Source organism: Rana temporaria, chromosome 12 (assembly GCF_905171775.1).
Source record: "Rana temporaria chromosome 12, aRanTem1.1, whole genome shotgun sequence".
Taxonomy (NCBI): domain Eukaryota; kingdom Metazoa; phylum Chordata; class Amphibia; order Anura; family Ranidae; genus Rana; species Rana temporaria.
In genome coordinates, this window is record NC_053500.1 from 36,697,625 (window position 1) to 36,720,246 (window position 22,622).

Below are 22,622 nucleotides of genomic sequence, written 5' to 3' on the forward strand. Positions count from 1 at the left end.
GTCCCCCCCATGATGCTGACATCACAAGGGGCACATGCATGACTAATATCCTCCTGTCTTTTCCCTTACAGGTGACTCAGGATATGCCTTGGGACCTCATCTAATGACCCCATTCAGGAACCCCCAAACCCCAGGAGAGCAACGCTACAACCAGGCGCACATACGTACCCGGGGAGTGGTTGAACGGACCTTTGGGCTTATGAAGTCCCACTTCAGATGCCTGGATAAGTCTGGGGGTACACTGCTGTATTCCCCTGACTTTGTGTGCCAAATAATTGGGGCATGTTGTATACTCCACAACTTTGCCCTCAGAAGGGGACTGCATATTGACTTATGTGATGACCTGACCCCTGACCCAGGCAATACCCCCCCAACCAACTCTACCCGGTCTGCTGAGGGCACAGCAGCCAGGAGACGCCTTGCAGAAGGCATTTTTTCCCAGTAAACGTACATGATTAATGTCACAATAAGAATGTATATTTTCCCTGTAAATGCACATCAATAAAGTCACAATGATAATGCATGAATGCACACCACTGTGGTTCCTAGCACAGACACATCACATGCACATCGAATTGGATTAGATCCAAGTCCCCCCCCCCCTTTGGGACTTGGGAGCAGTAACGCCACGCCACGGCTCCAATTATGTCACTGTGCATTCATACACCATTCAGGAACCTGGGATTGCACTTCTCCCTGGTCCTGGGGATCCCTTCTCCACCAAAACTGAGGGTGACACCCTTAATTTCTCAGGAATGCCACCCCCCCACATTCACACATCATTCACACACATAAATCAAATCATAAGTACAGAAGACCAAATTAAATAATAATAAAAAAAAAAGCATAAACCAAAAAAACAAAAAACAAAAAGTATCCCAGCAAATTAATTAGCGGCGGCGATTGCTACGCCTTGGCTGGGTAGGGGCACGGGCAGGGGCACGGCCACGGCCACGCCGTCGCGGAGGATGTCCATTGGGGGGGGGTGAGCTGGGGAAGGAGGAGCCTCCTGGGGGGGGTGAGCTGGGGAAGGAGGAGCCTCCTGGGGGGGGTGAGCTGGGGAAGGAGGAGCCGCCCCTCCATGGCCCCTGCAATGCGAGTGAGACAGGCAGTGAGGGCAGCCGCATTGGCCTGGCCAGACCTTGTATTGTCCTGCACAGCCTGGGTCAGGGCACTCAGCTCATGGGCCACGCGTGTTGTGGCGGTCTGTATGTCGTTCAAACATGTAATGACCGCCGTTGAGTTGGTGGCCACATCACCGAGTGCCTCCATCATTTCACCCTGGCTGTGCTCCATCTGCGTAATTTTTTCCAGTATTTTTCCAAGAGTGCGGGTCTGCCGGGCATTGTCCTTCACCACACTGGCCGACAGACGCTCGCCCACAGCCACGGTCTCCTGGGTTGGCCCCCTGGCTGCCGCTGAGTCTTGCGGGCCTGGAGGAGGGGAGAGAGTGACCCTGGTGACTGGAGGCCTGTTGGGGGAGAAGTGGGAGGGGCTACCCCTGATGGTGGCCTGACTGGTGCCAGCCTCAGGGGAAGACTCAAAGGTCATCATATCAGTGGCCAGGAGGACTTCCCGGCCAATCTGCATATTTTCCTCCTCCTCCCCCTCATCATCCTCCTCCCACTCATCCTCCTCCCCCTCAACCTCCTCATGAGTGGAGGTTTGGCCAATCCCCTCCCCTGGGGCATCCTGCCCTTCTTGGGACTCATCATCAGCCTGTCTTGGGGGTGGTGCTGCAGCCTGGCCCGATGGGCCTGCAACCTCCTGGCGTGTAACCTCCTGGCGTGTAACCTCCTGGCGTGTAACCTCCTGGCGTGTAACCTCCTGGCGTGCAACCTCCTGGCCATCTGTGGAGGACACAAAACAATCACATGTTTGAGGAACCACACACTTGGCACATCTTCCCTTCCCCCACCCACACATGCTATTCAACAGAGAATAAACAAAAAAAACTACCTGTCCTCCTAGGAACATCTGACGTATAGCCAGGCAGGCCCACCACCTGCTGTGGGTGGAAACACTGGGCCACTGCCCATTCCTCCTCCGTCAGTCTGACTGGGCAGGGTCCCCCTCCTCCAGTGCCCCTGGTATGGGCGTCGATCCTTGCCATCTTATTCCGGACGACGCTTCTCAGATCATTTATTTTTTTCTGTATGCCAGCGGGGGTCCTAGTCTCCCCCCCCCCCCGCCGCATTGATCTGGTCGGTGATTTTTTTTATAAGCTGCCTCCTCCTGGCCGGGGTGGTGTTCTGGCTCTCAGGGCCATGCAGAAATCGCCCATATTTCACAATGCCCCGAGCAAGAATTTGCTTCTCTCCCAGGGTGAAATTAAGCTTCCTGCGTTTGGGGGGCATCACATACACCACCCAGCAACAACAAACACACCCGACAAACAATCTACAATACACACCCAAAAACCTGACAAAAATATATACCACAAAAAACTAAACAAAATCTAAACACACAAGGACACAGCTAATAGTAATTCAAAAACAAACACGCACCAACAAACAAACAAAAAACAATCAGCAAAAACACTAACAAACAAATTAAATAAAGACACTTCTCAAAAACAAACACGCACCAACAAACAAACAAAAAACAAACACCAAAAAACAATCAGCAAAAACAATAACAAACAAATTAAATAAAGACACTTCTCAAAAACAAACAACAACTAGACTCTCCAACTCCTCAAACACTTTTCTCACAAACACAACTTACCAACACACAAACAAACAGAGCAGAAGCAAATTGCTCATGGAAGGGGAACAATGGGATATACTTTTGCAAGGGAAGTGTGTGTGTGTGGTGCTTTTTACACACAGGGCGATCCTCAAACTAAGTACACTTGGCCTTTTACCTATCTCACTGATTGCGCCGAGACCAGTTCTGCACATGCCCAGTGAGGTCCCGATTCGTGCGCGCATGCGCAGTACGGCCGGCGCCTCATTTGCATGGGGTCACGGCTCATTACAATGAAGCACGCCCACTTCCTTCCCACTTGCAAAAACCCCGCCTTACGCCTCTGAATTTAAGTTACGCTGGCGCAAATTTAGACGCAAATGCGCTGTGGATACGGCACTTACGACACCAACTTAGGGCAACGTAACTTAAATGACATAAGTTAGGACAAACTAAATTTGCACCGCTGGCTGAGGATCTGGCCCATTATGTTGCCTGTGGCAATCCATTTTAACTACTTCCATACAGGGCACTTATACACCTTCCCGCCCAGACCAATTTTTAGCTTTCAGTGCTGTTGCACTTTGAATGATAATTGCGCAGTCATGCTACACTGTACCCAAACTAAATTTGTATAATTTTGTTCTCACAAATAGAGCTTTCTTTTGGTGGTATTTGATCACCTCTGGGATTTTTATTTTCTGCAAAAAAAAAAAAAAATGACTGAAAATTTAGAAACAAAATGTTTTTTTTTTGCTTCAGTTATAAAACATTGTAAATAAGTACGTTTTCTCCTTCACGGATGGGCACTGATGGTACTGCACTGACGGGCACTGATAAGGCGGCACTGATGGGCACCGATGAGGTAGCACTGATGTGGTGGCATTGATGGGCACTGATAATGGGCACTAATATGCGGCACTGATAGGCGGCACGGATGGGCACTGATAGGCGGCATAGATGAGCACTGATAGGTGGCACTAACGTACTAATGTATGTGTTGTACTAATGGATTCCAATCAATGCCAAACAATAATGCCTGCCAATCAGTGATGCCCATTGTGGGCACTGATTGGCATCCATTGTGGGCACTGATTGGCATCCATTATTTGTGATTGTCATCCCTGGTGGTCTAGGGTGGCATACCTGTGGTGAGCATCCCTGGTGGTCTAGTGGCATCCCTGGTGGTCCAATGTGGGCATCCTCGGGGGGCTGTGCTGATAATCGATTAGCACAAACCCCCCGTCAGAGGATCAGCCGATCGGCTCTCCTCTACTCGCGTCTGACGATTACCGGCTTTTCCTGTTTACATCGTGATCAGCCGTGATTGGACACGGATGATCACGTGGTAAAGAGTCTCTGTCGGAGACTCTTTACCTAGATCGGTGTTGGGGGGTGTCAAACTGATCGCCGCGATGCACTCCCCCAGGGGGCGCACAGCGGCTCAATATCCTGAGGACGTCATATGACGTCCACTCAGGATATTGAAACCACTTTGCCGACGTCTTTTTGCTTAATACAAAAAGATACTTGGTGGGCACACCCTAAAAATGCTATACATCTAAGCTGGTGCTGCTATAAGACCAAATACAGTACAAAACAGATTATAGCGCACACATGCAAAAATGACATTTATCCTGCAAGGCTAGTTAAAAACACCTGAACATATTCAAAAATACGGGGGTTTGGTCACACTATATAGTCATATAGTGCTAAGCCCACTTACTGGGACAAAGTACCCCGAATTAGTGGGTCCTACCCTAGTAATAGAATGAAAGAACCTGGGTCTCAACCATGGGAGATATACTCCTCTATGTGGGAGAACTGAAGGGTTTCTTCCTATACACTGGTGGCCACTAATGTGAGGTAATGAAGAGGGGGAGGGGTGCTCCAGCCAAGAGACCTGGTCAGGGTCTATACAAAATACAAAAAGATACTTGGTGGGCACACCCTAAAAATGCTATACATCTAAGCTGGTGCTGCTATAAGACCAAATACAGTACAAAACAGATTATAGCGCACACATGCAAAAATGACATTTATCCTGCAAGGCTAGTTAAAAACACCTGAACATATTCAAAAATACGGGGGTTTGGTCACACTATATAGTCATATAGTGCTAAGCCCACTTACTGCGACAAAGTACCCCGAATTAGTGGGTCCTACCCTAGTAATAGAATGAAAGAACCTGGGTCTCAACCATGGGAGATATACTCCTCTATGTGGGAGAACTGAAGGGTTTCTTCCTATACACTGGTGGCCACTAATGTGAGGTAATGAAGAGGGGGAGGGGTGCTCCAGCCAAGAGACCTGGTCAGGGTCTATACAAAATACAAAAAGATACTTGGTGGGCACACCCTAAAAATGCTATACATCTAAGCTGGTGCTGCTATAAGACCAAATACAGTACAAAACAGATTATAGCGCACACATGCAAAAATGACATTTATCCTGCAAGGCTAGTTAAAAACACCTGAACATATTCAAAAATACGTCGCAGTAAGTGTCGCAGTAAATTGTCGCAGTAAGTGGGCTTAGCACTATATGACTATATAGTGTGACCAAACCCCCGTATTTTTGAATATGTTCAGGTGTTTTTAACTAGCCTTGCAGGATAAATGTCATTTTTGCATGTGTGCGCTATAATCTGTTTTGTCTTTTTGCTTAAGGCGGGCGGCAAGTGGTTAGGCAACCAACATTGCTGGAAAATCAAATCTTAAAGCAGGGGTCCCACAAAAAAAAAAATATTAAAAGCCAGCAGCTACAAATACAGCAGCTGCTGACTTTTAATGAATGAACACTTACCTGTCCATGGTGCCCCGATGTCGGCAGCCGAAGCCGAGCAAACGCTCGGCTCTTGACTGCCCCCGCCGCCATTCTCGTGAGGGAATCAGGAAATTAAGCGTTGTGGCTTCACTTCCCGGTTCCTTACTGCACATGCGCGAGTCGCGCTGCACGTCTTCACTGGTCCCCGCTGTGTTTTGAGAGCTGTGTGTCTCCCAGAAGACAGCAGGGGTACAGAGTAGGTGCCAGAAGTAGCATATATCACATAGGTGATTTATGCCAGGAAGTTGGAGCAAATACCTGTATTAGACAGGTATCTGCTCCCCCCTCCCCCTGAAAGATGCCAAATGTGACACCGGAGGAGGGGAGGCTTCCAAGAAGTAGAAGTTTCATTTTTGGGTGGAACTCCACTTTAAACCCTAGTAACAGGAAATTATAAAAAAGATATGCAGTGGTAAAGACATGGTGGCTCATCTAACATTCAGTAGACGTGATAGTCATAGTTACTAATTTTGGTTACTATAGAGTTAAAAAGAAACACTATGGTTGGTTTGGGCTAGTAATAAAAAAGAATGGGTAAAATGAACAGCGCAATGCACTTATTTATGGATTTAGTGCAGTCATGTCTTGGATGAAAATATAGGAGTAGCCAATAGGGCATTTCTTTGTACCCCATCCAATTCCACCAAAAATGCCCCCTTTTGACATTACTGCATACCAGTATCATCATGGGGCTTTTTAATCAAACCTGAGGTGTGAAAATATTTCTAAAGTAACATCAAATCTATAATATACTGTAAGTTATGGTATTTTTTCTTCAAGTCCATGCCATTGTCTCTATGCAGCCACTTTGATCCTAAGCCCTGGAGGCCTAGAGCTTTGAGTTCTGCTCTGGCTAAAATTAAACCTATTGGGCCAGATTCACAGAAGAAATACACCGGAGTATCTACTGATACTCCGGCGTATTATCAAATTTGCCGCGTCGTATCTTTAGTTTGAATCCTCAAACCAAGATACAACGGCTTTTGGCTTCGATCCGACAGGCGTACGACTTCGTACGCCTTCGGATCGTAGGTGTAATACTTCGGCGCCCGCTGGGTGGAGTTTGCGTTGTTTTCCACGTCGGGTATGCTAATTAGCTGTTTACGGCGATTCACGAAGGTACGCGCGGCCATCGCATTCTCTTACATTCGTCGCTAGTTGGCTTTTCCCGGCGTATAATTAAAGCTGCTATTTCTTGGTCTATCTTTAGACTTGCCATGTTAAAGTATGGCCGTCGTTCCTGTGTCGAATTTTATTATTTTTTTTTTTTTGCGTAAATCGTCCGTGAATAGGAAAGGACGTAACTCACGTCGACGTTCAAAAAATCACGTTGGTGCGACGTCATTTCGCGCAAAGCACGGCGGGAAATTTCAAAAGGGAGCATGCGCAGTACGTTCGGCGCGGGAACGCGCCTAATTTAAATGATCCACGCCCCATTTGAATTAGGCGGGCTTGCGCCAGAGGGATTTACGCTACGCTGCCGCAAGTTTACAGGCAAGTGCTTTGTGAATCAAGCACTTGCCCATAAAACTTGCGGCGGTGTAACGTAAATGCAATACGTTACGCCGCCGGAATTGTACCTGAATCTGGCCCATTCTTCCTGGCCAGTGAAGTCAACCCAATGCAGCTTCCCATGATGATGTGGCAACATCACTGCACTGCCCCTTAATCCGGGACAGATTTGCCACTCTTGTGTAGGCTATGTCTGCTTGCACTACAGTGGGATGAGATAATGTTGCAGGGGGCATAGCTATCAGTGTTGTCACTGCCTATCAACAAGCATATCAATCAACCTTTGGCCATACCTAGTCCTGCCAATACTTTCTGGATTGCTAGCATTGCATCTTCTGTTGAAACCCTTTCACTGTGAGCTGCAGTGTCTGGTAGGGAAAGTGTGTGAGACACAAATGAAAAAAAGGATTTTACTTAGTAAGGTAAGGTTTTTCTTATTTTCTAAGTTTACTTATCACATGTATTTGGTACTTGTTTAGATTGGCATATCGATGCCTTATTTGTACTTAAAAAAGAGGATTTTTTTATCATAGTGTTTTTAAATTGCAGAATTCTTCATCGATGGTTTGGGACGCCTGAGAGTAGGCTCATGTGACCACGTCATTATTGACCACCCAAAAAAAATAAAACCGACAGAGGAAAAACAGTATAAACTGTTCCGTAAATACCAATCATTCCGAAAAAGTAAAAATTTTGAGGAACATAGAGCTAAACTTGAACTACTTCATTTCAAGAGCCGACTGAGCTGTTTCATAAAGAAGTAAGAATTTTTTTCTTTACTGGATCTTCAATCTGCAGTAAGAAAATAAACTTTACTGATAGCAGAGCTATAGGTCTGACTTAGCAGTGAATTGGACCATTGCAGAGAGAACACTGTAGAGTCCTTCTCTTCAGCATGGTGCCAGGAGGCATTTTCAGTTTGCGAGAAGCCATGTGGGGGACACAGCAAACATGTGTAAGAAGGTGCTCTGGTCAGATGAGAGCAAAACTAATGCCGCGTACACACGGTCGGAATTCCCAATTGAAAAAGTCAGAAGGAATTTTTTCATCGGATATTCCGACCGTGTTTATGCCCCATCGGACTTTTTCCGTCGGAAATTCCGACGGACTTAGAAAGAGATCTCCGTTTGTCTGTATGGAACTCTGACGGAAAAAAAAACATGCATGCTCGGAAGCAATTTGACGCATGCTCGGAAGCATTGAACTTAATTTTTCTAGGCTCGTTGTAGTGTTGTACGTCACCGCGTTTTTGACGGTCGGAATTTGGTGTGTCCATGTATATGCAAGACAGCTTAAGTGGAATTCCGACGGAAAAAACTATCGTGTGTACAGGACATAACACTTCACATCACCCTGAACACACATCATTTTTTTAAGCAGGGACAGGGAAGCTGGTCAGAGTTGATGGGAAGATGGATGGACCCAAATACAGGGCAATCTTAGAAGAAAACCTGTTATGCCGCGTACACACAGTCGTATTTCGGCATGAAAAAAAACGAAGTTTTTCAGCATGTCCAAAAAACTAATTTTTTCCAACTTCATCATTAAAAACGATGTTGCCCACACACCATCGTTTTTGAAAAATTATGAACAAAGCGCGGTGACGTACAACACATACGACGGCACTCTGAAGGGGAAGTTCTATTCGCCATTGGCCTGCTTTTAGCTGATTCTTTGTTAGTAAAAGACGATTCACGCTTTTCTGTCTGTTACAGCGTGATGAATGTGCTTACACCATTAAGAACGGTAGTTTTACCAGAACGAGAGCTCCTGTCTCATAACTTGCACTCTCACCAATTCCACTGGGACATGCAGCTAGTTTGGAACTTTCAATTATAGATGTCAATTGATAATAAAGACTTGCAGAGATCATACCAATTTTGGACAGCTCCCCCCCCCCCCCCCCAAAAAAAATCATAACTTGGATATTAATGGCAATCCTAACCTTATTTATGTTAAACATTTCTTAAAAATAAATCTTTGCCAAAAAGGTATTTTACACATATTTAAAAACAAAAAAGTAAATTGAGCTATCTTTACACATGAAGTCTTGCTAGAACATTCTTTGTTTGTGATTATTTGTGTGTGTGTGTGTGTGTTTAACTCATTTATACCTTCTTTCTATTTATCTAGGAAAACTCCAAAATGATGCCAGAAACCTACAGACATGTATGTATAAAGGGTGTATGTGTGTGTGTGTGTTTGTATGTATATATACACTACGGGGGTTATTTTCCGAAAGGCAAATCCACTTTGCACTACAAGTGCACTTGGAAGTGCAATCGCTGTAATTCTGAAGGGTAGATCTGAAATGAGGGGAAGCTCTGCTGATTTTATTATCCAATCACGTGCATGCTAAAATGCTGTTTTTTTTTTTTTTCCTTGCATGACCCCCTGGGATCTACAGCAACTGCACTTCCAAGTGCACTTTCAGTGCAATTTCAAGTGCACTTTGCACTTGTAGTTTGCACTTGTAGTGCAAAGTGGATTTGCCTTTCATAAATAACCCCCATAGATTATAATGTGTGCATAGCCTTACTTCAAAATGATGCTTATTCTTCAAAATCTCAGGGAGTGTCCAGAGAGAAAACAGGGAAAGACCCCAACACCCAGAGATCAACAAAGAGCAGCTATAGGCCTGATATGCCTCCACGCCTTTATCCAGACCCTTTGCGGCCATCTGTCTTTCTTCAGACCCTAAATTTTCCCTACCTCATCAAGAATCTCACACACCACCACCGGAACACTAAGGACTTTCTGCCGAAGGGATACCTGACACCATGCATTCCAGGTGTAATATCGGACTACTAAACTGAATAGAAAAAGAGTGTATAAAATCAAATCCCTTGCGATTCTGCAATGCTTCATACACCCACTGAGCATAAGACATGCTAGACAAGAAAAGAAGGCAAGAGTCCTCCCCACCTTATTATAGACTTCTACATTGAAAGAGCACTGAAGCAAGAAGTGGTCCATGGTTTCCTCCTCACCCTGACACTCTGTTCTTGGACAACCATGTTTGTCCAAAGAACGGCACTTCACGTTTCCCCTCACATAGAGCCTACCATGGAAAGAGAGCCAGGCCTGGTCCCTAAATTGTCCATAAATCTGCTCAGAATTTATCAAAGGTAAACCCTCCCTCATATTATGACCTGTCCCTTAAGGCCAGTGGTGCATGAAAGACAGTACCCATGATCTTCTCACTCAGGAGTCTCCTAGGAAGGAACCTGATATCCTCCGCTGTTACATGCCACAAAGAATTTTCAGACCCGGGGTAACATAAGGCAGGAGCTTACCATGCTTGACCCTTAGGCTTTTCACTGGCCCACCACTCTTCCAACAGCCCAGAAAAGGTCTAAACCAGATCTGGAAAATACCTACCCATCCAGGCGGCCTTTCTGGTAGCATGTTACCAAAATTATGTTTCAAAAACATCAGAGAGAAGAACACAAATGGGTTGACCATCCCTATGCCACCCTTCCACCTAGATAGCTAAGTCACATTCCGCTTCACGAGATTCAGCCTTTTCCCCCCATAATAATTGGAAGAAACAACTATAAATCCTGTTATAACTCTGAGGCCCCATACAGACGAGCGAACTGTCCGCTGAAATCGTTCCGCCGGACCGTTTTCATCGGACATGTCCGCCCGGAGATTTCTGTCTGATGGCTGTACACACCATCAGACAGAAATCCGCGCGGACAGACAGCGCAGTGACGTGGCCGCGACGATGACGCGGCGACGTGCGCGACCCTGGAAGGTCAATGCTTCCACGCATGCGTCGAATCACTTCGACGCATGCAAGGGATGGGGGCCGATCGGACATGTCCGGTGAGTCTGTACAGATGACGAACATGTCCGACGGACATGGTTCCAGCGGACATGTTTCTTAGCATGCTAAGAAACATTTGTCCGCTGGAAACCTGTCCGATCCGCCGGACATTTGTCCGGTCGGCTGTACAGACGACCAAACATGTCTGCTGAAACTGGTTAGCGGACCAGTTTCAGCAGACATGTTCGGTCGTCTGTACGAGGCCTTATAAGATTCAAACAAAGCTGACATACAGAAAGGTAAGAATCAGGTTGGTCTTAATCAAGTCCACCCTTTCCCTCAAGGAGAGCTGCTACCCCTTCCAGCATGTTCACCTTGACATCAGCATCATTCAGCCATCAATTTGACTTACTGTAATCATTGGGGCCAAACTCGATGCCTAATACTTTGAATTTCTGCTGAGGCCTCGGGAAGGTTTCCAGAAGTGCAAAGCTCTTACCTTCCTCGTTCATCAAAAAAAAATTCACTTTTGTCACGGTTGACCTTGGAGTCTGATGCCTCAGAATACTGCTCTATCACGGAGACCACCTCCTGTGCCTTCCAAGTCCCAGAGATAAAGACAGAAACGTCGTCAGCATAGGCTACAACCCTCAAGGGGGGCTCACCAGTAATGCCCACCACCCCCCTCCCCCCCACAATGGTCTGCTCGCTAGCCTTCTGACGAAGGGGTCAATTGCGAACACATATAGCAAAGGGCTCAGCGGACACCCCGACACACCCTCAAACCAAACCCTGAAGGGCTGTCCAACCCAACCGTTAACAAGCATGAAGCTCTCTGCCTCTCTGTACAAAGTCTTAAGCCATCCAATAAACCCATGAAGTGCAAACTTACCTGGATCATGCTGAACGAAAAGATTGTGAGTGTCTTACGGGACAAGCAATCGCGTTTTGAAAAAATGTTGTCCCCCTGGCTTAGCAGGTACCAAACATGCAGAGTTGACCCCCAAGCTCAATAGAGTCTGACTCCCTGGTGGAATTACTTTATTCTCTTTCTGATGCTCCGTACACACGTGTGGGATTTCTGAGGGGAAAGCCGAGAACCTGCTCGGGCAGTCTTTCCCCCTACGCATGGCCTGTTTTCCAGACAGGAAAACTGCGGTGAAGCTTTGGCCGGGAATCCCGGCCGTGTGTATGCTCCCTCGCAGTTTTTCCCATAGGAAAACTGCCAAAAACCGCCAGGAAAAAGTCCGCCGGAAAAAGAGAGCTGGTTATTTTTTTTTTGTCCGGCGGTTTTTGGGCAGTTTTCCCGTCTGAAAAACTGCGAGGAGCATACACACGGCCGGGATTCCCGGCCAAAAGCTCTCCTCACACTTTTCCCGTCTGAAAAAACTGGTCGTGTGTACGAGGCATTAGACCTACTATTCTCTTTTCCATTCTCTCTTTTTTTTATGAACTTGGTACTCCTGTTATGTCCTGGTATGCTGAGGGGTCCCTGGACCCAGTACCTGGTCAAACAGATGTTTGAATCTGGCCCTAGGATGTTACTGGTTATAAGATGGAAGTATTGTTGTTATATAGAGCTTTTCACTGATGTTCAGTACTGATGATTTCCTAGGTTTTAGGCCCATTTATATTTTCTACTTGGAAAAATCAATGTTTCCCTCTCTTACAGGGTCCCCCATAGCATAGAACTGGTGTAATCCGACCTACACCAACTACCTCTATGCTTAATCAAAATAATTTGTTACTTGTTGCCTTATGCGTACCATTGTTTCTGTGTATGTAACATTGTCTAACTACTATTGTAACTATATTTTGTATTTCTTCTTATATTTTGGACAGAAAAAAAACGTAATAATAAAAATGATTGAGACATTTAATGAAATAAAGGATTATTTTCATTATTATTATTTATTATTATTATCGTTATTATTATTATTTTATATTTTTTTAATATTATTTTCTGTTATTTTTGTAGAGAATGGCTCCTTTCTGTGAGCAGTTTGTCCCTTTAGCCCCCTTTTAAATCTGGTGCTGGATGCCCATACACCATTTGAATTTTCATCCAGTTCATGAGAAACTAGCTAAGAAGATGAGGAAAGAGAAATGGGACTATCTCCTTCAACTTGTCGCCCAGGTACCGACTGACAGGTGATCAATCCCTCAGTGTCCGGCTACCTCGATCCCCGGTGGTTTGTCCAGGCCCTTTTGGGCCGCCAGCCTCTCAATGGCGCTCCTCAGACTGACTCCCCACTGAACAGCAGTACAGCTTGGGATCCTCAAAGGTGGGAACCCAGTCACTCACTGGGTCCCCGTCGCTGTTCAGATGCTCCGGGCCAGCATGGCCCCGGAACCAGGAACACCGCGTGGCACGCACTCCCCGGCCAGTTAGGCCATAACGCCGGGGCGCCGTGATGTGGCCACCCTAAAGGTGGGTGCCACACTGGACGAAGAAGACCCAGAACCAATGGCGTCTGCCTCATAAATACCCCTCCCCAGCATGCACAGAGAGGTCAAACCCTCTTGATTGGCTGCTGGGAAAGAGCACCCAAACCTTGACTCCACTGTTGCCACCTGCAGCACCCGGGTTGGAAGAACACCCCAGTACAACGGAATAAGCCTGCAGCACAGCCAAGCTGAGACAGAGACCCTGTTTTGCACTTAACAATCTGGATCAGAGTCTAACTACACTCTGATCTTACCCTTAAATTTAACTAGCACCTGTACCATAAAGTACACAGGCGCTACAGACTCCCCCCACCTGAATAGACACTGTCCTCAGTGTCTCAAGAAAAGGTATTCACTCCTGAATACCTGACCTGAATCTGCATAACAATAGAAAAGGATAGTAGATAAGAAGAAAATAGAACATTTACAAACATTTTAAAACATTATCATATAAGCATTTATGTACAGTGATACATAGAAACATTTACAATCCTGAATATCTATTCTGCCCCATTCTCCGAAAGATGTTGATACAGTAGGTGAACCCGATTTTGTGTCAATCTCGCTCTCTTTCTCGGCGAGATTGAGCACCTACGAGCCCCATCGCGGGAGCCAGCGCCGAGCTGGCTTGCCGCGATGGAGACAGAGCCGTCATAGAAGCGACGGGAGATCCGACTTGGATTCCCGCCAATTCTACACGCGTGCGGCGTTTGTTATGAATCCTGAGGGGGAAGTCCCCTCCGGATTTTAAATAAAAATCCGGCATGGGTCCCCCCCTCAGGAGCATACCGGGCCCTTAGGTCTGTTATGGGTTGTAAGGAGAGCCCCCCTACGCCGAAAAAAACGGCGTAGGGGGTCCCCCTACAATCCATACCAGACCCGTATCCAAAGCACGCTACCCGGCCAGCCAGGAAGGGAGTGGGGACGAGCGAGCGCCCCCCCCCTCCTGAGCCGTACCAGGCTGCATGCCCTCAACATGGGGGGGTTGGGTGCTCTGGGGCAGGGGGGGCGCACTGCGGCCCCCCACCTCAGAGCACCCTGTCCCCATGTTGATGAGGACAGGGCCCCTTCCCGACAACCCTGGCCGTTGGTTGTCGGGGTATGCGGGCGGGAGGCTTATCGGAATCTGGGAGCCCCCTTTAATAAGGGGGCCCCCAGATACCGGCCCCCCCACCCTAAGTGAATGAGTATGGGGTACATCGTACCCCTACCCATTCACCTGCAAGAAAAGTGGTAAAAACACAAATAAACCACACAGTGTATTAAAATATTTTATTTTTCTGCTCCGGAGGCCGCCCCCTGTCTTCTTTATTAGCTCTTTTACCAGGGGGGGCTTCTTCTTTGACGTCTTCGGGTGGGTGGGGGCCGCCGTCTGGTTCTCTTCCACCGCCGGGGGGGGTGGCTTTTAAAAAAGCCCCCACCCCCCCGGCGGGTTTCCTCCGGCGTCTTCGGCGGGGCTCTTCTTCTTCCGCTATCCCGACGGGTCTTCTCAACTCTCCGGGGTTCTCCTTCTGTCTTCGCCGCTCTCCGTTGTTGACTCGGCGCACCCCGGTTCTTCGTCTCGCTGTCCGGTGTCTTCTTCCGTGCTGTACGTCTTCTCCTTCCGTGCTGTGATGAGTTCTTCTTCCGTGCTGTGACGTCATGTTCTTCACTTCTCTCCTTCTCCCGATGTTGACACGCCGGTCCTCCTCGCTGAAATGACGGATGCGCGCCTTGCATCGGACCTATATAGGCCTCACAGTCCCATCATGCTCTGTACCTACCCATGTGATACCCGTGGGTAGGTATCACATGGGTAGGTACAGAGCATGATGGGACTGTGAGGCCTATATAGGTCCGATGCAAGGCGCGCATCCGTCATTTCAGCGAGGAGGACCGGCGTGTCAACATCGGGAGAAGGAGAGAAGTGAAGAACATGACGTCACAGCACGGAAGAAGAACTCATCACAGCACGGAAGGAGAAGACGTACAGCACGGAAGAAGACACCGGACAGCGAGACGAAGAACCGGGGTGCGCCGAGTCAACAACGGAGAGCGGCGAAGACAGAAGGAGAACCCCGGAGAGTTGAGAAGACCCGTCGGGATAGCGGAAGAAGAAGAGCCCCGCCGAAGACGCCGGAGGAAACCCGCCGGGGGGGTGGGGGCTTTTTTAAAAGCCACCCCCCCCCCGGCGGTGGAAGAGAACCAGACGGCGGCCCCCACCCACCCGAAGACGTCAAAGAAGAAGCCCCCCCTGGTAAAAGAGCTAATAAAGAAGACAGGGGCCGGCCTCCGGAGCAGAAAAATAAAATATTTTAATACACTGTGTGGTTTATTTGTGTTTTTACCACTTTTCTTGCAGGTGAATGGGTAGGGGTACGATGTACCCCATACTCATTCACTTAGGGTGGGGGGCCGGTATCTGGGGGCCCCCTTATTAAAGGGGGCTCCCAGATTCCGATAAGCCTCCCGCCCGCATACCCCGACAACCAACGGCCAGGGTTGTCGGGAAGGGGCCCTGTCCTCATCAACATGGGGACAGGGTGCTCTGAGGTGGGGGGCCGCAGTGCGCCCCCCTGCCCCAGAGCACCCAACCCCCCCATGTTGAGGGCATGCAGCCTGGTACGGCTCAGGAGGGGGGGGGGGCGCTCGCTCGTCCCCACTCCCTTCCTGGCTGGCCGGGTAGCGTGCTTTGGATACGGGTCTGGTATGGATTGTAGGGGGACCCCCTACGCTGTTTTTTTCGGCGTAGGGGGGCTCTCCTTACAACCCATAACAGACCTAAGGGCCCGGTATGCTCCTGAGGGGGGGACCCATGCCGGATTTTTATTTAAAATCCGGCGGGGACTTCCCCCTCAGGATTCATAACAAACGCCGCACACGTGTAGAATTGGCGGGAATCCAAGTCGGATCTCCCGTCGCTTCTATGACGCGCTTGCTGGGATGTGCTGTCACTATTCCAGTGAGTGTGAGATGTCGGCGAGATCTCGGCACCCTGTCGCCGAGTATCAGCGCGACGCTGTCGTGCTAAAAGCACAATATCACAAACACCTACTGTAGCTGGTCACTCCACCTGCAAAACACAAAATTGGAAGAATTAAAAAAAAAAATTATATTTACATTTTTGGCCCCTGAGGGGTGAAATGGAGTTGCACATCTAAAAGAGACAAAAACACTAGTGGTGGAGAGAATGTGGCGGCTCACCCCGGAATAAATGATAGAAGAGTTTTCCCAGGTGGGTTTTTTTGGCAGCTCAGATAGAAAAATATGATACCATGTAGTAAAAAATAGTATTTATTCACATGTTATAAAATCAATATTAGGGCAAGGGTGGATAGCAAAAATAGAACATGAGTTGCAGCAAGGCACACAAACAAAATTTACATAAGTATATGTTACAGTACACAGTTATACATCTATACGGCCAACAATATGCATTGCAGTATAGACTATCCTAACGTTTCGACCTTGCAGGTCTTCTTCAGAGAATTTGTGCAACTGAAATGGAACACATATCGATTAAACATTTCATAGTAGTAATTTAGATAGAAAAGTACACTTTTAGGATTTACATATGCTATTACATTCAAAAAGACCTTACAAATAGGAAAGCAATGTAAATACAGTAAAAGAGACAAAGTATTATATATGTGGACAAAAAATCTCTACCTTAGTAAAGTGTCTCGATGTGATGCTATACACTGAACGGCACCGTCTGGCAGCCCATCCGCGATGGTCCACCTTTCCGATGTTGCAATCAAGTCTCCACATCAACAGGGCCCTCCGCGCAACATGACAGGGGGTCACCCCCAATTGGGTGGGGCCTAAGTTGGAAAGACCCGTGAGCCGGGAAGAGGGAGGGAAAATCTTAAGCGGAAAAAGGGGGGGGGGGGGGGGTTTGAAAAAGGCCTGCAAACAGAATAATGAAATTGTTATTCTGAAATGTATGTGTATACATATCAGGTGCTTACTAGTTTAATATTGTTTGTTCCAGGCTCAAAAATAATAATGAGCGCTGGAGAAAGGAGGGATAGGCTGACTTAGGCCTAAGAGGACAACAAGTAAAAAAGTGCGGGCTCAAGGACGCTGAAGTAAAAAGTTTGGATAGTATATCTCTGTAGAGTAAGGAAAAACTGTATCTCCCTAGAATAGAAAGAGAATAAGGGAAAGGGAGGGAAGAAGAGGAAGGAAACAGGAAAGAAAAGTGCTAGGTGGGTGAGGAAAATCAAAAAGCGAAGGGATACAGTAAATAACAGGATAAGAGAAAGGGGGGGGGGGGGAGGAAGAGCATAGACAAATCAAAAGGAAAGAATGAATAGATGTGGAAAATATATGTGTGTGAAAAAGCAGAAGAAAAAATGAATAGTAAAAAGGTGTGAAATAATGTGATAGTGAAAGGAAAGTGTGACATGTGTTGCGAATAAGAGTGAAAGGATTGGAAAAAGGGAAAGTGACGGGAACATGATGATGTGAAATGTGAAAGAAAGGGAATGAAAAAGAGAAGGACGACGGAAAAAGTGAAAGAATAAACCAAGAAAATAAAGGAAGGGGGGAAGAAATAGAAATAGTTGCAACGAATAGTGGGGGTGGAAGGGGGGACGGGGGATGTGGGAAAAGAAAAATAATAAAAATAATAATGAAAATAAATATAAATAATAATGGGTATAAAAATAAATATAAAAAATAAAACATAAAATATAAAAAGGGGGAAAACGGGGAAGGGTCAGAGGAGAGGGATGGTGTGTGAGGTAAGTGTGTGAGGTAAGTGCAAAAGGAAGAAAAATATAAGGAATATGTGGAAGGGAGAGGGAAGTGTGAAAGGGGGAAAAAATGTATATATAGGGGTGGAGAAAATGGAAAAAAAAAGGAGAGGGGAAGAAAAGGAAATGAAAAAGAGAAGAAGGGGAAGAACCGTGTGACAGGAAAAGGGGAAGGAAAAAAGTATGAGGAAAGAGAAAAGGAGGGGAAGGGGGAAAGAAAGGAAAATAAATGCAAGAAAAGAAAGGAAAAGGGACACAGATAGGAACAGACATAAAAATTGGGCAGTGGGTGAGGGTGATGAAACGTGAGGTAAAGGTGCAAGGGTGAACGTGAGCAGAGGGTAAAAGGGGCAAGTGACAATAATTAAACATTGAAATTGGATAGAAAAATGAGGAGAGCAGTACCTTGTAAAATACAGGGAAAATGTTCTTTGGTTTAAAAGAAATTTAAACAGGCTTCCTGAGCAGAAAACACACTGTCAGATGGAAAAGCCGCTGATATTAGGTGGCAGCTGAAATGGACAAGGTGGTTCCCTCTATAGTGGAAAAGTAATTGAGTCAGCAAAAAAGAAAACCAGAGTCTGGCCATGAAAGGGGCTTGAGTAATAGGCAGGCTTAACTTACCCATGGCTGAAGAGCGAACCGTGTGCTATTCTTGGAGGTACAGGTGTAATCCTTCCAAGAAAGCATGGGGGCAGGGGTATATATAGTGCACCAAATTGGAGGAAGGGGAGAGAATTACCTGATGGTCCCGATCCGCCCCCTTACCTAATTAGCCGCGCGAGTCCCCCCCTTCCCAGGTGGGTCTGGGACTCAGCAGTACACCTGGTATGAAGCCAGGTGATTGGAGGCGGTGGCCTCCTCGGCGTGTGGACACGCCAGCGGCGTCGGCGTCCGCCGCCGCTCCCACATACCCATGTGACGGCGTGACGTCACTGCATGCGCGACGACCAGCCGCGCACGCGCGATGCACGCCACAGGGTGTAGGAGCGGTGTGCAGATGCCGCCAGCAGGGGGAGAGTGCATTCCCCACATATGAGGCGGCCGTGCATTGTCGCCATCATGTGGGGAAAAGCTGTAGCGCACGATGTACGCTAGAATCTTACCCTGGTGGGCGGAATAACCCGAGGGAGTGGGGATTGATATACACAAGGGGAGGAGAGCATCCACGGAGAGCGGCCAGAGGTGTCGTCCGAGCAGCAAGGAGAGAAGGAAGGGGGAAAGAATCTTCACATATTGAAAACGATTTAAAAGCATAATAATTACAAATGATCAGTAAATAGACATGGTTTCAAAGTATATTACACAGAATTATATAAACAGAGGTGACCGTACGACAACATTAATCTAAAGAAGAAACATATCCATCATTTATTTGCCCTATATACATGTGTACTACATGTCTAATGGTTATGTAAGGTGTTGTTCTGAAAGAACATGGGACATGGTGCAATTACAAAAAGCAGGGGGCATGTGTCTCATGGACGTTTAGTGATCACATCCATATAGGGAAAGACCATATTTTGTTGCTCAAAAATTAAACGAGCAAAAATATAATGGAATGCTTGAGGGGAGATATTTATTTAGAGGAGTCTGAGGGTTCATGTGTTGTCATTATTTTGGTTCTTCTAGGAGCTAGAACTAAAGGAAAAATTATATTTATAATGAGCACAAACATAAAAATAGAATGATAATGAAAATTAGTAAATGGCAGTTCCAAGAGTTTACAGGTAAAACGCATATATCGATTATTGCGTTTTTCCTGATACAAATCCCTTAAGAAAGGGAGCAAAAGAAACTGATTCATTAAGACCCGGCGAAGTTGTGGCTTGTAGTGGAAAAATCCATCGCTGCTCGTGTTGGAGCAGGACTTTGTTCCAATCACCACCTCTATCAGGGATGTGGATTCTTCTATTAATGGAGTTGCACCTCTGCCAACTAAGGTGAAACTCCCTTTCCTCCCAGAGAGATGCATCCAAACAACTAAATATATACAGTGACTAAGATTGGAACTGAAACTGCACACTCTTCCCTTCCTCCCAAAGAGACATTCAATAAGTGCTGAGGCATATAAAACGACAATAATCATATTTATGTCTATATATTTTTTTCTCTCTGCTGCAAGGCTAAGGAAGAAAACATGGTTATGTACAATAGTTTTCAGCACTGGTAGAAGTTGCAGAACACTGCCCCTAGTGGTCAGGGCGCGGGTAATACCAGGATAAGGCAGCCCATTGCTCACTTAGAACAATCAATAGAAAAAAAGAGACATAAAAACTGTTTCCTCTCCTTCTTTCTCTTTCCTGGTGCTGTGAAGAAGCCGGCAAGACCCTATCCTTACTAACTTATCAAACACCCCGAAGTTCTGCACAAACAACAAAGTGTGGATCCGGTGGAATGAAAACAAAAACTGGAAAGGGGCAACAGTTCCTGTCCGTAACTTCTTTAACCAGTTCCCGACCCCCGCATGTACATATACGTCCACAATATGGCACGTACAGGCACATGGGCGTACACGTACGTCCTTGCCTATTAGCGGGTGGGGGGTCCGATCGGGACCCCCCCCCCGCTACATGCGGAGGTCGGGTCTGCTCGGGGAGCGATCCGGGACCACGGCGCGGCTATTTGTTTATAGCCGCTCCGTCGCGATCGCTCCCCGGAGCTGAAGAACGGGGAGAGCCGCATGTAAACACGGCTTCCCCGTGCTTCACTATGGCGGCGCATCGATCGTGTCATCCCCTTTATAGGGAGACACAATCGATGACGTCATTCCTACAGCCACACCCCCCTACAGTTGTAAACACACACTAGGTGCACCCTAACTCCTACAGCGCCACCTGTGGTTAACTCCCAAACTGCAACTGTAATTTTCACAATAAAGAATGCAATTTAAATGCATTTTTTGCTGTGAAAATGACAATGGTCCCAAAAATGTGTCAAAATTGTCCGAAGTGTCCGCCATAATGTCGCAGTCACAAAAAAATTGCTGATCGCCGCCATTAGTAGTAAAAAAAAAAAAATAATAAAAATGCAATAAAACTATCCCCTATTTTGTAAACGCTATAAATTTTGCGCAAACCAATCGATAAACGCTTATTGCGATTTTTTTTACTAAAAATAGGTAGAAGAATACGTATCGGCCTAAACTGAGGAAAAAAAATGTTTTTATATATGTTTTTGGGGGATATTTATTACAGCAAAAAGTAAAAAATATTGCATTTTTTTCAAAATTGTCGCTCTATTTTTGTTTATAGCGCAAAAACTAAAAACCGCAGATGTGATCAAATACCACCAAAAGAAAGCTCTATTTGTGGGGAAAAAAGGACGCCAATTTTGTTTGGGAGCCACGTCGCACGACCGCGCAATTGTCTGTTAAAGCAACGCAGTCCCGAACTGTAAAAACATCTTGGGTCTTTAGGCTGCATATTGGTCCGGGGCTTAACTGGTTAAAGCAGCAAATGAAGGTGATAATGCAGGCATGGGGCCTACTTGTAGAACCTTGGATCCGGCAGAGTGATAATGTCCCCTTGCGGATTTGTAGTGGTGACAGAGAAAACTTGATCCACTTTCCCGGGACATTTAAGAACCACTCTATCGCTGATAATGTACCGGCCAAGGGCTCCAGTCTCTCAAGCAATCCTCGAACCGATGGCTCAAATGGATGAAAGTATAGTCCGTGTCACAAGCAACCCTGGGCACATTCAAACGTTCCCAAATTGCATCCTGGTACCAGTCCTCCCTCTTCTCTTCTATTACGGGCATTAGGGCTGGAGGCACATAGGGATATTCCCACTCGTAATCAATGGCCACCTTTCTCATGAAGATGCATTGGAGGCGGGCAAATTTCACCAAAGTACGGGGGTTTCCAAGTCCTCGGAGGACAATAGCATCGGGCGCTCTCTTCAATATGGGCAAAGGAGCGGGCAGATACACGCACCCTCCAGCAAAGATACTAGCTGCATCACTCTCACTCACAGGCAGGCCTCGACCATAGTCGTGGGAGCCCCGAGCGGGGCCCATCCCAGCGACAGCGTGCCACACAGAGACCACATTGGTTGGTGCTGTCTCCGGTACGGTATCTGCTTCCACACTAGGCACTAGGGCTGCGCATCTTCACCGGTCTCACTATTTGATGCAATTACGATTATCAAGTCCACGATTCGATTCGATTCGATTCCGCGATGCATCACGATTGCAGCGCAAGTGCGCATGGCTCTCCCCCAAAATACTAAAGAAGATGATCAGAGACTGCGGGCATAGTACAGGAGACGATCAGAGACTGCAGACATGGTACAGGAGACGATCAGAGACTGAGGACATAGTACAGGAGACGATCAGAGACTGAGGACATAGTACAGGAGACGATCAGAGACTGAGGACATAGTACAGGAGACGATCAGAGACTGCGGACATAGTACAGGAGACGATCAGAGACTGCAAACATAGTACAGGAGACGATCAGAGACTGCGGACATAGTACAGGAGACGATCAGAGACTGCAAACATAGTACAGGAGACGATCAGAGACTGTGGACATAGTACAGGAGACGATCAGAGACTGCAAACATAGTACAGGAGACGATCAGAGACTGCAGACATGCTGCAGGAGATGATCAGAGACTACAGACATGCTGCAG

General features: G+C 46.8%; 2 protein-coding genes across 3 annotated transcripts in view; both read left to right on the forward strand.

The window, feature by feature from the left end:
* The window catches only part of LOC120919550 (beta-1,4 N-acetylgalactosaminyltransferase 2-like), a 73,897-nt gene extending 63,225 nt beyond the window's left edge, over window positions 1-10,672 (forward strand). For both annotated transcript variants that reach the window (XM_040331756.1, XM_040331755.1), the window contains 3 exons: window positions 7,576-7,786; window positions 9,160-9,195; window positions 9,598-10,672. In XM_040331756.1, the coding sequence (XP_040187690.1) occupies window positions 7,576-7,786; window positions 9,160-9,175 (227 nt within the window). In that variant the 3' untranslated portion in view covers window positions 9,176-9,195; window positions 9,598-10,672. The remainder of the gene's footprint in view (window positions 1-7,575; window positions 7,787-9,159; window positions 9,196-9,597) is intronic.
* The window catches only part of PHB (prohibitin), a 657,015-nt gene that overhangs the window by 372,293 nt on the left and 262,100 nt on the right, over window positions 1-22,622 (forward strand). The gene's annotated exons all lie outside the window — the stretch shown is intronic.